At 46.9% G+C, this 13,772-nt stretch overlaps 1 protein-coding gene across 1 annotated transcript in view; it reads left to right on the top strand.

Moving 5' to 3' along the window:
• The window catches only part of LOC126092195 (protein borderless), a 478,622-nt gene that overhangs the window by 365,235 nt on the left and 99,615 nt on the right, over nt 1–13,772 (top strand). Inside the window, exon 5 of the mRNA XM_049907679.1 lies at nt 1,106–1,387. Coding sequence (XP_049763636.1) covers nt 1,106–1,387 — 282 coding nt within the window. The remainder of the gene's footprint in view (nt 1–1,105; nt 1,388–13,772) is intronic.

The raw sequence follows: 13,772 nt of genomic DNA, 5'->3' as shown, positions 1-13,772 counted from the left end.
TTCTCTGAAAGTGACACAGTATATTAGGACGTAAGTATAGTTATCTGATTCCTACATTGAAATTTTGGACATTTTGGATAGGTTGAAATGGTTCTGAGCACTGTGAAACTTCTGAGGTCATCAGTCCCCTATAACTTAGAACTACTTAAACCTAATTAATCTACGGACATCACACACATCCATGACCGAAGCAAGATTCGAACCTGAGACCGTAGCGGTCGCGCGGTTCCCGACTGTAGCGCCTAGAACCGCTCGGCCACCACGGCCGGCCATTTTTGGATAGGACCTCATACTACTTCAAACATTGTATACAAAGAAGCTTTGTAAGTCAGAAATAAATTCCATGCATACGAAGTCTCTGGCGCAGCTACAAATAAATAAATGGACAATGCCGGGCCGGCCGGAGTGGCCGTGCGGTTCTAGGCGCTACAGTCTGGAACCGAGCGACCGCTACGGTCGTAGGTTCGAATCCTGCCTCGGGCATGGATGTGTCTGATGTCCTTAGGTTAGTTAGTTTTAATTAGTTCTAAGTTCCAGGCGACTGATGAACTCAGAAGTTATGTCGCATAGTGCTCAGAGCCATTTGAGCCATGTATGAAGCTATGTAGATGGCTTTATTCACAAATGTCGACAGCGGTTCATTCAGGAAATTTATTTTCTTTATTAATAATCTTGCCAGATATATATTACGGCGTCGTTTCCTTTGATTGAGGGGAATCTGTGTATCTCCACTGTTGCGTCTTTCATTTCATTTGTCCATTGCGATGAGATGGCTGGACCGCGTGGAGTGTTCGCGCGGTTAGAGGCGCCATGTCACGAATCGTGCGGCCCCTCCCGCCGGAGCTTCCAGTTCTCCCACGGGCATGGGTGTGTGTGCTCTTCTTAGCGTAAGTTAGATTAAGTTAGTTTAAGTAGTGTGTAAGTCTAGGGACCGATGACTTCAGTAGATTGGTCCCTTAGGAATTCACACACATTTGAACATTTGAGATGGCTGGAAATCTCGTCTTCCTATTCGAACATCTCGGGTACTAGTTTCCCAGTCGAGCAGGCTAGGGACTGGGACGGTAGACGTTCTGATAGCAGCAGAACCGATGTGTTCCGGCAGGGGGGACGCTGCTGACGATCCCGCCCATCAACCAGACGGTGATGGAGGGCGAGCCGGCGCACTTCCCGTGCGTCACCAAGGAGAGCAACTCGACGGTGACGTGGCTGCGCGACGGCGTGCCGCTGACCGACCTGCGCGGGCTGGCCGGCCGCGTGCGCGTCTCGGAGGACGGCTCGCTCACCATCACGCGCACCGACATGGCCGACCCGGGCGAGTACGTCTGCGTCGTGACCAACGCGCACGGCCACCGCCACACCGCCGGCGCCTTCCTCGACGTGCACTGTGAGTCGCTGCCCTGCCAGCGTCCCCTCTGTCCCGTCCTCTGTCTGCACCGCGCAGCACCAGTCATCTTACCTCACCAGCTGAACAGGATGAACACTCTTCTCTTGAAAAGACAGAAAACTGGGGAACCAACTCCTCAATCCACACCAAATATTTTGGCATGTGAACAGCTCTTTTCACACAGAACGTTCCAAACGTTCTTGCTCAGCACCTTCCTTCCACTGCTTCTGTCGCCACGCGGGATAGCCTAGCGGTCTCAGGCGTCTTGTCACGGTCTGCGCGGCTTCTCGGGCATGGGTGTGTGTGTCGTCCTTAGCGTTAGTTAGTTAAAGTTAGATTAAGTAGTGTCTAAGCTTAGGGACCGACGACTTCAGCAGTTTGGTCCCATAAGGCATTACCACAAATTCAAACTCAAATTCACTGCCTCTGTCAACATACCTCTCACCGCCTTTTTCTCCAATTGATTTACAACATATTCCACTGCCACTGCCTCTTCTCTCACTTCCAGTGTCTTCTTTTTTCTTTCCTTCCCACTGCTGCTGCTGCTGCCACCACCACGCCTCGGCAGCTCAAAACCTTGGGGGATCCACCTAACGTTTTCTCCTATACCAGGCCTGGCCAAACAACGCTATGCGACCGCGAGAGCTCCGACCGCGCTCCTGCCGCTCTGAGTGCAGCAGTGAATGAGGCTGAGGGGCGAAGAGTAACAGGAAAAGCAAGGTTGCGGCTGGACCGAGACAGAGCGATGCAGTCGGCTTGTCACAGGTCGCCAATGATACCAATTGTAGACTTATGTAGCGTCTGTACCTTAGGACATGTACAAATGAACAGACACCACATATATGTATGATTAAGGAGAGAGAGCCAGTGATCTCTTCAGTATAGACGCACACCAGATACGAACTCTTACGGGAATCGGCGGGATGCCCAAAGTAGTGAGGACAAAGGGCAAGGGGCACTACATTACTAGTGTGTGGATAAGGTAAGAATCTTTGTTTGTCAAGAGGCTGAGGGGCCGGCCGCGGTGGCCGTGCGGTTCTGGCGCTGCAGTCCGGAACCGCGGGACTGCTACGGTCGCAGTCCTCTCCTCTAAAGGCAGTCCCGCGGTTCCGGACTGCAGCGCCAGAACCGCACGGCCACCGCGGCCGGCCCCTCAGCCTCTTGACAAACAAAGATTCTTACCTTATCCACACACTAGTAATGTAGTGCCCCTTGCCCTTTGTCCTCACTACTTTGGGCCTACCTGCCTCGGGCATGGGTGTGTGTGATGTCCTTAGGTTAGTTAGGTTTAAGTAGTTCTAAGTTCTAGGGGACTTATGACCTAAGATGTTGACTCTCATAGTGCTCAGAGCCATTTGAACCACGAGGCTGAGGTAGTCAGTGCAGATGGAATGACCACTGTGTGTAGATGGCTTAGTGGTCACAGTCTCCATTAGGCAGTGGCGTGGCTCAGTGTTTACTCCACTGATACTCGTGAGTGTTGTCCGAATAGATCGCCATGGGACATAGTTTCAGAAAGACTACGATCCAATTTACGTTTTATAACCAATATACCACAGCCAAGGCTTTTGAAAAACAACGTTATTTGAGGGAGGAAGTTCATTTACCTGCTACAGACCTAGTTGAAATGCACTTATCCATTCCAAGCAGCACAATGTACGTCAAGATGACGGATGAAGCTGCATGTGAGAGAACCATCGCCGTTGATCAAAGAGCATTTATACACTCCTGGAAATTGAAATAAGAACACCGTGAATTCATTGTCCCAGGAAGGGGAAACTTTATTGACACATTCCTGGGGTCAGATACATCACATGATCACACTGACAGAACCACAGGCACATAGACACAGGCAACAGAGCATGCACAATGTCGGCACTAGTACAGTGTATATCCACCTTTCGCAGCAATGCAGGCTGCTATTCTCCCATGGAGACGATCGTAGAGATGCTGGATGTAGTCCTGTGGAACGGCTTGCCATGCCATTTCCACCTGGCGCCTCAGTTGGACCAGCGTTCGTGCTGGACGTGCAGACCGCGTGAGACGACGCTTCATCCAGTCCCAAACATGCTCAATGGGGGACAGATCCGGAGATCTTGCTGGCCAGGGTAGTTGACTTACACCTTCTAGAGCACGTTGGGTGGCACGGGATACATACGGACGTGCATTGTCCTGTTGGAACAGCAAGTTCCCTTGCCGGTCTAGGAATGGTAGAACGATGGGTTCGATGACGGTTTGGATGTACCGTGCACTATTCAGTGTCCCCTCGACGATCACCAGTGGTGTACGGCCAGTGTAGGAGATGGCTCCCCACACCATGATGTCGGGTGTTGGCCCTGTGTGCCTCGGTCGTATGCAGTCCTGATTGTGGCGCTCACCTGCACAGCGCCAAACACGCATACGACCATAATTGGCACCAAGGCAGAAGCGACTCTCATCGCTGAAGACGACACGTCTCCATTCGTCCCTCCATTCACGCCTGTCGCGACACCACTGGAGGCGGGCTGCACGATGTTGGGGCGTGAGCGGAAGACGGCCTAACGGTGTGCGGGACCGTAGCCCAGCTTCATGGAGACGGTTGCGAATGGTCCTCGCCGATACCCCAGGAGCAACAGTGTCCCTAATTTGCTGGGAAGTGGCGGTGCGGTCCCCTACGGCACTGCGTAGGATCCTACGGTCTTGGCGTGCATCCGTGCGTCGCTGCGGTCCGGTCCCAGGTCGACGGGCACGTGCACCTTCCGCCGACCACTGGCGACAACATCGATGTACTGTGGAGACCTCACGCCCCACGTGTTGAGCAATTCGGCGGTACGTCCAGCCGGCCTCCCGCATGCCCACTATACGCCCTCGCTCAAAGTCCGTCAACTGCACATACGGTTCACGTCCACGCTGTCGCGGCATGCTACCAGTGTTAAAGACTGCGATGGAGCTCCGTATGCCACGGCAAACTGGCTGACACTGACGGCGGCGGTGCACAAATGCTGCGCAGCTAGCGCCATTCGACGGCCAACACCGCGGTTCCTGGTGTGTCCGCTGTGCCGTGCGTGTGATCATTGCTTGTACAGCCTTCTCGCAGTGTCCGGAGCAAGTATGGTGGGTCTGACACACCGGTGTCAATGTGTTCTTTTTTCCATTTCCAGGAGTGTATTTAGACACGCTGTTGGCCACAACAGCGATGTAACAGTGGCTCTTTCCAGCTTCGGAGTGAGGGTTATACAGATCTCTGAACTGCCGTTTGAGATACCAGAATCGATGGTTATTGAATCACTACGACCGTATGGGACAGTACTATATCTTATGACTGAATGATGGGCGGTGTGCATACAAAGCCGTACCATGGAGCTGCCACATGGTGAAGTGTCACAGTGAGAGGTTCCCAAGCAACTGCCGTTTTATACGTATCGGTGGCCCGCCGGGAGGTGTTGCTGAGGTCGGAGCGTGATACAGACGTGTTGATGCAAGAGTGGATCGAGGTAGGGAGCAGGAAGGTGACACGGAGAGTGCCCCTCAGGCAGATGAGGGAGGAGCCTTCCTCAGCCTCAAAAGTAGCATGCAGCGTGGAAGTGGAAGTCGAGGCTGTGGTGGCAGCAACGGACGAACGAGCGCCTGATGAACAACGTGAGGTGTCGCCGACGGCAGCAGAGGGCGCGGCGCGGGCAAGACGCTCGCCGAAGCGTCGCAAAAGGCGTAGCCATAGTTCGGGTAACACGTCCTCCTCTATCCCAGGGGACACGGACAATCTTTGAGCCAAAGACACATCTGACATGGAACACGTGCCTTTAGAGGATATCGAAAGGATTCCTTCAGATGGTAACCGGATGTCCTGCCTTTCAGACGGTCCCCCTTCGTTGACACTGACTGACCCGGTAATGCTGATCGAGGAGTCAGTGACTGCGTCCGGGCAATTACATCTAAATGCGGCAGAGGGCGTTTCTGGGATAAATGAACAATGTGACTGAGCAGAGGAAGTCGAAGAGGTACCACAGTTACCATCCCCGCTTGACGACAGCTCACTTGCATGACGCACACCACAGGGCGAAAACAATGCCAGGTAATCCTCTGAGGACAAATAGTGAACTATACCATTTGGAGTTTACAGTAATGTGACACGAGCGTGACGACGACACTGAAGCAAACATATAAGGCGGGAACTGTGAACATTAATATCGTATGATCGGTTGGAATGTTGCAACTTTTCCAGGACATGATCGATGCCATGGACGCGGATATCCTGCTGGTGCAGGAAACTTGCAATGATGCCCTTCCAGATGCACGTGGTTATAACAATTACCAGTGCCGACTCTAGACACAGGACGTGGCACGGCGATCTTGGCTCAGGAAGTTCTGGTGTGTGACCTAGGTTATCTCCCTTTGGTCCGGGGTTTGGCGGTGACTGGGAATGGAATTCATATTGTCAACAAAATGAATGGAGAACGTATTTTCATACATCATGTGTCCAGAGGACATGCACGTAATTACTAATCGTTGATTAGAGTGCTCCATGATGGAGATGATTGGCCCTTGACGTAACAACAGGACATTACTTCTGGGTTCCTAGAGCATTACCGCCTCCTTTTCGCCTGGACTCCGATGGACGGTAGGATGGGAGAAGACGGATTGCGACAGGGTGGATGGTTCGGATGCAGCTGCGTTATTGGAATCCCTAACGGATGATGGTATAACGATAGCACTCAAGAAATGTACGGTGCATTCGTTATGGATTGACACTCAAATTTATCTCGAATTTGCGGATATAATGATTTACCAATGGGTGTTGATGTACAATGAGTTACTGCGCCCTGGCACCGACGTCCCGTCACAATTCATGGCAGGAATGCTTATACCAACACTAAAACGACAGGACGTCTCAGCGACCGTCGATTTCGACCGCTAACAATGCTCAACATTGACTAAAAAATCTTTACGCGAGTCTGTTTACGACGATGCATATTATGCTATGTGTAGGGATTTTGTTCACCCGATCGCTATGTGCAATCAGCGGCGGCGAGCGCCCGGCGACTGCTACAGTACGTCCGACTGCACGTACGCAACAGTAAGCTCCGATCCCATGATCTACTCCAAATGGTGGAATATACTAATGTTGATCTTGCCTCACGACTGCCACAACTGACACAGGTACTGCCGATGCCAAGTGGTATTGCTGACAGGTTAATGGCGGCCTTTGGATACTATGAGAGCCAAGAGCTGCTGTTTAATGTCAAATACGAGACTTAAACTCTCCCACACCATTCTGGAGGACTTAAGCTGACGAATGTGTGGGACAAGGCTCACGCTCTATACCTACAAGCGACGGTACGGACTTGGAATCAACGGCAACACGCTATCACATCGGCAATCCTGACATTCGTCTTCCCCGGTCCTTTGAATCGCCAGTTGCGGTAGGCACGACATCGCTCTCTTTTCCTCAAGTCGTGGGATTCTTTGTTGATTTTACTGAGGGTCAGTTACAGATGCCTTCCTAGAGGATCCTCATCACCCATGCGATATTACCGATACTTGAGGCGCCATCATGGCAACAATGTTATCGAACTCAAATACCCAACGAGGGATTGGTGATAGATCTAGCGAGCTCTGCATACCAATCTCCTCCTCAGACACATTTATCAATAGGAAGACAGTCACACACCAACGATTGTACGACATTCACACTGTTAATTCTCCAGTCTGCCGTATATGTGGCATGCAGCACACCAACGAACGTCGTCTGCTGTGCAATGAGCCGAAGGATATTTGGCGGCTGACGCAAGGCATCATGTCACTCTTCCAACGAACCCACGATACCGCGATCACGACAGACGTTTTGTTCTTCCCAGACGCGGTCCACTTTCTCTCACAGAAAAACGTCGGTAGTCCGCCGGATTGCACAACATGAACGGTGAACCGTGATAACGCGCATGAGTTATTGGGTCTAGAAAAACATGAGATCATCCGACCTCACTCTAAATACAAAATGCACTTTGCAGACTTTGTAGGCAGCATGTTTGCGGTGGGGAGTCACAGGTTTGCGCAGTTACATGGGCTAGGATATTCTTTCAATTGGGGTGACGAGTATGACCCTTCAGCCCTACGTTTATTTCTTCTTCTCTTCTTCAGATGTGATTGGTTTTTATTTTTCCTGTGATATATAAAACATAAATAAAAATAAATACATAAAAAAGAATTGAAATAAATGTACAATGTTTCCATGCCGCTGCCTCTGTAAAGAGATGGGGACACCGTAGCCAGGTCCCCAAGCACGACCCCTGCCAACTCTGCCTCCGACCTAGTAAGCGGAAAACCCAGTTTCGAATACCGGTCTGGTACAACTTTTCAGCTGCCCCCCTTCATTTAAATCAATACCCCGTCGCAATCAGTGTCTGTAATTCCCTTGTGTTTTAACACTAATTGTGTTAAAGTAAGTTGAAATTCTGAATTAAGATTACCATGGTGTCCACGCACTTGTCAAAAAAATAAAAAGTTGAGAAGTGACAACATTCGAAGTTGAATGGGAACTGCCTTACTTTTCGTGTAATTTGAACTCTATGCAAAGTGCTCAATACGCCATAGCACTGTTATGAGCTTGAGAAACATTCACTGCAACTTCATTACAACAGTAGCTACAAAAACGGTATGATCCGTGTGTCATCTGACGAACGAGAATGAATGCTGGCTGACCATAAGGCGACTATTAGTGAAAAACTTAGTTAAGGCCAACTGGGGCGCCGGCCGGTGGGGCCGAGTGGTTCTAGGCGCTACAGTCTGGAACTGCGCATCCGCTACGGTCGCAAGTTCGAATCCTGCCTCGGGCATGGATGTGTGTGATGTCCTTAGGTTAGTTAGGTTTAAGTAGTTCTAAGTTCTGGGGGACTAATGACCTCCCATAGTGCTCAGAGACATTTGAACCATTTTGAACCAACTGTGGCCGTAAAAGTGTCTTTTATGGTCGATTATACCAATTATTTGATTTCATCGAGTTTTATAATGCGAGGCCGGAGTCATTTGGTAACAGATATGGCGGGTAAGATTGATGCTGTGAAACAAACATTAATCCAATGGAAAAATTAGCTTCAAGATCATGGCACGGAACATTTATCGGTACTCAAGGCAGTAATTTACGGAAAAGACGTGGTGGATTATGTTTCAATAATTGATACGATTCAGCAGGAGTTCTCACAGAATTTCAAGACTTTGCACGTTTGAGACTGATTTCGATTTGTTTGTCACACCATTCTCACTTGTCACTGCTAATGTAGCCTGTGGCGAGAGACGTGCCGTCTAGCACCCAGCTCAATAACATGTTTGTCCCATCCAGGAATTTACAAGAGTTTTGTAAAATGATACCCCAAGAGTCATGTCCTCGACTGCACAGACAATTCGCTATGGTTAGTTCATTGTTTGTGTGTGGACTGTTTTTTTCTGTTATGAAACTGCGAAAGTCCAATCAGTGTCCAGGTTTAACAGATTTTAATCTCCATAACTGCATGTGTTTGACTACATCACGAACCATCGTTCAGATAAATTACATATTCTACATTCTAAATGTGTATAAATTCATAACCAGCCGTTGTGGCCGAGCGGTTCTAGGCGCTTCAGTCCGGAACCGCGCGATTGCTACGGTCGTAGGTTCGAATCCTGCCTCGGGCATTGATGTATCTGATGTCCTTAGGTTAGTTAGGTTTAAGTAGTTCTAAGTCTAGGGGAGTGATGACCTCAGATGTTAAGTCCCATTGTGCTTAGAGCCATTTGAGCCATTTTTTATAAATTTATAAACATCACGACTTAATGTTAAATACCTGTATGTAGGTCTGCTCACTGCACTATCACTGTCTAATATTCTTATTGAGTTCATTATTTCCGCTGCAACTGAAAAATAAAATGTTGAAAAGAAGTACTAGTGATAAAATCCTCCTTACAAAAGCATGCTGCAAATTTCGCCTCTGTTGAAAATGAGTCTTTCGAAGTTTTTCCAACACATGCAACCTTTGGCGTACAACCGTCTCACTTATGCACCTGCTCGGAATAGCACAGTGGTCGAGTTAGGCGGAGTGCTGAGTTGACTCGGCTGCGCTCGCGGAGTATAAATCTTGGGCAGCCACGTGTTAAAGTTCAGCGATCTGGGAGAGTCAATCATCCCCCTCCCCCCCCCCCCGCCCCGAAACTTATGTATGCTCTCTACTCATTTATTTCTCTTCTTCATTTTCATTGTCTCCCCTTTCCTTTGGTACCACTGCATCTGTGTCCAGTCATATCTCTTTCTCTTTTATTGCCACTTCTCTCACTGTCCAACAATATCTTCTCTCTCATTAACTCCCAGCGCTATTGTTTTCATCCGTCTCTCTATTTGACTGCTACTTTTTCCATCCCATCATCAGTCTCTTCTCTCTTTCTCTCCCTGTGGCATTACATCCTCCCTCTGCCGTCATCACTGTCTCTCTGCTCCTTTCTTTCAGCAAAAAGAAAGCGCGAATATATTCGCATGCCAAAATTTTTGCTGACGATGGCGGAACGAGAATTAAGGCTAGTTGTTCCTCACTTTTCTGTCTTTTAAAGAGGAGCATATTCCATTCCTGTGGTCCGATAGGAGAGTTTTTCCACTGGTTACCTTCTTTTCACTGCCACGGCAGGCTATGCTGCTTATATAAAACGACTTCTACTGGTTGATAAAGTTTTTACAGTTTATTTACATAATTTGACACACTTACACACTTTGGCACATCTAAGTAACATATAAGTACGCATAATATAAGATTAAAACATTAGGTTTACATTTTGCTGGATACTTCACTTACCGATCGCAAATCACTGAAAACGACTGACTTATGATCCGTTTCTTAAAAGACGAAAAACATTATTAGATTTCTGTTACCGAATTTTCCGTCTTTCGAGTTCTACGTAACTTTTGGCACTCGTTTTAAGTTGTTTTCAGGCATGTTAAAAGCCTTTGCAGCCCATTTTTTGTCAGTACACTACAGTTTGGATGCGTTTGTATATGCGTGAAGTGTCCATTATGCATATACAGCGAGTCGTAAAGTTTTACTTGTCAAAAAAATGTTGACTAAAACTGTAATTTACTAACATCAGAACCCTTACGATGAATCTAGTATGTTTCTCATGTGTCACTGCGTTAGTCAAACCTACTTTTACGCCTCAGACCGGAAACAACGTGCATATCTTGCGTGCAGAAAGACGGTAACTTGGAACTGCTGGATCTCAGCAACGAAAAATGATATAAAAAATGTTCCCGAATAAATAATCTTAGGAACACGTGGCAAAAATTTTGACGATCTGACATGAATGGAAATTACAGAAGTGGCCATCTCCGTAACTGGCGCTTTTCATACCCAAAAATGTTTCGAAATTTTCTCAGGAATTGACCATGATCAAGTGGTCCTTTTATTATCCATCTAAGGTCCACCCTAGAGCACACCTAATTCAAAACGACGAAACACTATGCTCCATTCGTCTTGACTGTAGGAAGTATGTAACGTTTAAATCTTGATCCTGAACTGTAAGATAGCTATAGTACGCCCGTTCTTCTGATATTCAAGCGGCCACTACGCCAAGGTCTGTCCAAAGCACTCGGTCTCTTAACTCTGTGATCAGCTGACCCGGAAATATGACTCCCATGAAAAACCATAGTTTCCTGCGTGGATTTTTGGAACATATTGGTACCATCACTGCAGTGTCATGCACGGACCTCTCTTCTGGTGGAAACGGAATGTGTCACACTTTGCTTGACTTGCACTCATTTATTATGCCTGCTCGACTTTCCAAACTAACTTCGTTTACATCTTGTGACGGTACCTATTTTGCTTGAACATGTTGTGACTATGTAAAGCTTCTTATGTTGCAATCACACATGTTTCATCACATTTATATGTATGTGTTTTATGTACCAGATGTTTCACTATACAAACGAAAGCGGCAAGTAGAGGACAACCAACAAGAAAATAGTCCCAAAAACCCTATGTCCGGAAACCAATGGTTTGCCCCATACGATTTATTACGACTGGATATGTGAACACACAAACGATCAAAACTATATGTATGTACTCGAGAACAAACACAGTACAATACATTTTCTCTCTGATGGGACCACAATGCATACTGGGTCGAAGAAAAAACATGTTATACCTATTCTTCCGAGATTTTACTGCAATTGACACAATATTAACTCGTTATACTTAAGTCACCACTATCTCATTTCGGCATTTTTTGCTATTTTATAGTGATCCTGCAATGACTGTACCATGATTTGCAAAATTATGCTATAAAAATTATATCGCTTACGTCTAAGTTAGTGGTTGTTTGTTCTACAACATATGTCACAAAATATTCTGCTATAAGAGTATATAATAAGTAGGATGTAAACTTCAAAAACATTAAGTGGCCATGTAGATGAGATTTTAACTGAAAAAAAGCGTTTTCGCACTCTTAAAACGATTCATTTCAGCTACGCTTGCGCTTCGAATTGTTGCAAGTACTTTGGAGAGGCAAACCAGCACGTTAACAAATAATGAACGATTAAAAAGCTTCAGCCGGCCGGTGTGGCCGAGCGGTTCTAGGCGCTTCAGTCTGGAACCGCGCGACCGCTAGGGTCGCAGGTTCGAATCCTGCCTCGGGCATGGATGTGTGTGATGTCCTTAGGTTAGTTAGGTTTAAGTAGTCCTAAGTCCTAGGGGACTGATGACCTCAGATGTTAAGTCCCATAGTGCTCAGAGCCATTTGAACCATTTTTCTTTTTTTTTTTTAAGGCTGCAGCTCGAAGATTATACAGTTCAGAATCTGTATGCTAATCAGGAAAAATATCCTGGAGCACTGAGACAATCATCCCACCGATGCACGAGGTTGAAGATACCCGTTTTCTAAAATACCCTGTCCTTTTCCGTGAAGAAGTGCGTAACCGCCTGCTGATGATCCTGTGACGTGACGCAATCGACAGGCATACCAGACACGCTGTGTAATCTACGCAAACCTTTTTCAGATGTTTCACTCTGGTTTTAATTTGGCGACGGATCGGAAAAATAGCCCGCCTACTTCAGAATGTATGGTTCAAAAATGGTTCAAATGGCTCTGAGAACTATGGGACTTAACTTCTGAGGTCATCAGTCACCTAGAACTTACAACTACTTAAACCTAACTAACCTAAGGACATCACACACATCTATGCCCGAGGCAGGATTCGAACCTGCGACCGTAGCGGTCGCGCGGTTCCGGACTGCAGAGCCTAGAACCGCTTGGCCACTCCGGCCGGCAGATTGTATGGGTTGAAATGGATTACCACGTACATGTTCGCCTGTGAGCAAGAGGAAAACCTATAAACGACGTCGAAAACTTTTATTTAACTAGTCTCTACGTTCCCTGTAATTGTTTAGGATGTGTCGCTGGGCAGACATTCATGGTTATTCTGCACCTCCCCAGCTGAATAACATGAATGTTAATAAAAATGACCACAGTGGTATTTCTGATGTGTTTATTACGCCAAAACCAGATTCGTTCTTAATGAACTTCTTCAGTTCACCAGTTGTTCGACAAGACACAGACTACGCTAAAAGCTAATATAAAACATACACTTAATATATGATGTGTAACGCACACCGAAAAAACAACAATGGTTTCACTAACTAATTCTCACAAACCACAGCTGAATAACATGAATGTTAATAAAACCGACCACAGTGGTATTTAAGGTTCGTTTATTACGCCAAAACCAGATTCGTTCTTAATGAACTTCTTCAGTTGACCTGTAGTTCGACAAGACACGGATTAGGCTAAAAGCTAGTATAACACATACACTTAATATATGATATGTAACGCACACCGAAAAAATACCAGTGGTTTTACTAATTCACACAAAGTCTTTCTCTCAAAGTCTGCCTCGTAGCTGAATGTTCATTGCAGCTGATTGCCATGCTGAGGACCTGGTCCCATTTCCGCTTTCCCTTCGTGGGGGACTTGTCAGGATTGCACTCAGCTTGGTAGGACCAACTGAGGAGCTACTCGACAGATTATATTGATTGGCGACTCCATGTTGTCTTGTGCACTACGACCAGGTAACAGGTATACTTGAAAAAAGAGACAGCATTGGTCGTATATTTTTCTATTGCAAAATCGATTTTCTGTCACTGAGTGACCATCTTCAGTGCTAGAAGTTAAAATTTTTTTCACATTACGATCAGAGAGTACAACATAGAAAATCACAATTACATCTGCATATGAACATAACACTGGTTAAAACAAACCTATATTGTATAACAAATTGGGATGCACTGTTGTTACTAAGCTTACGGCAATCACATAGACTGAGGTTGCTGTTTACCTGCACTTGTTCAGCAGACCTCGGTGTGACGGGGCTTGACACGCCCTCTATGTGACATGTGTCACG

The sequence above is a fragment of the Schistocerca cancellata genome, chromosome 7, assembly GCF_023864275.1.
Source record: "Schistocerca cancellata isolate TAMUIC-IGC-003103 chromosome 7, iqSchCanc2.1, whole genome shotgun sequence".
NCBI lineage: Eukaryota > Metazoa > Arthropoda > Insecta > Orthoptera > Acrididae > Schistocerca > Schistocerca cancellata.
The sequence above is the reverse complement of the archived record's forward strand: the minus strand, read 5'-3'. Positions and strand labels throughout refer to the sequence as shown.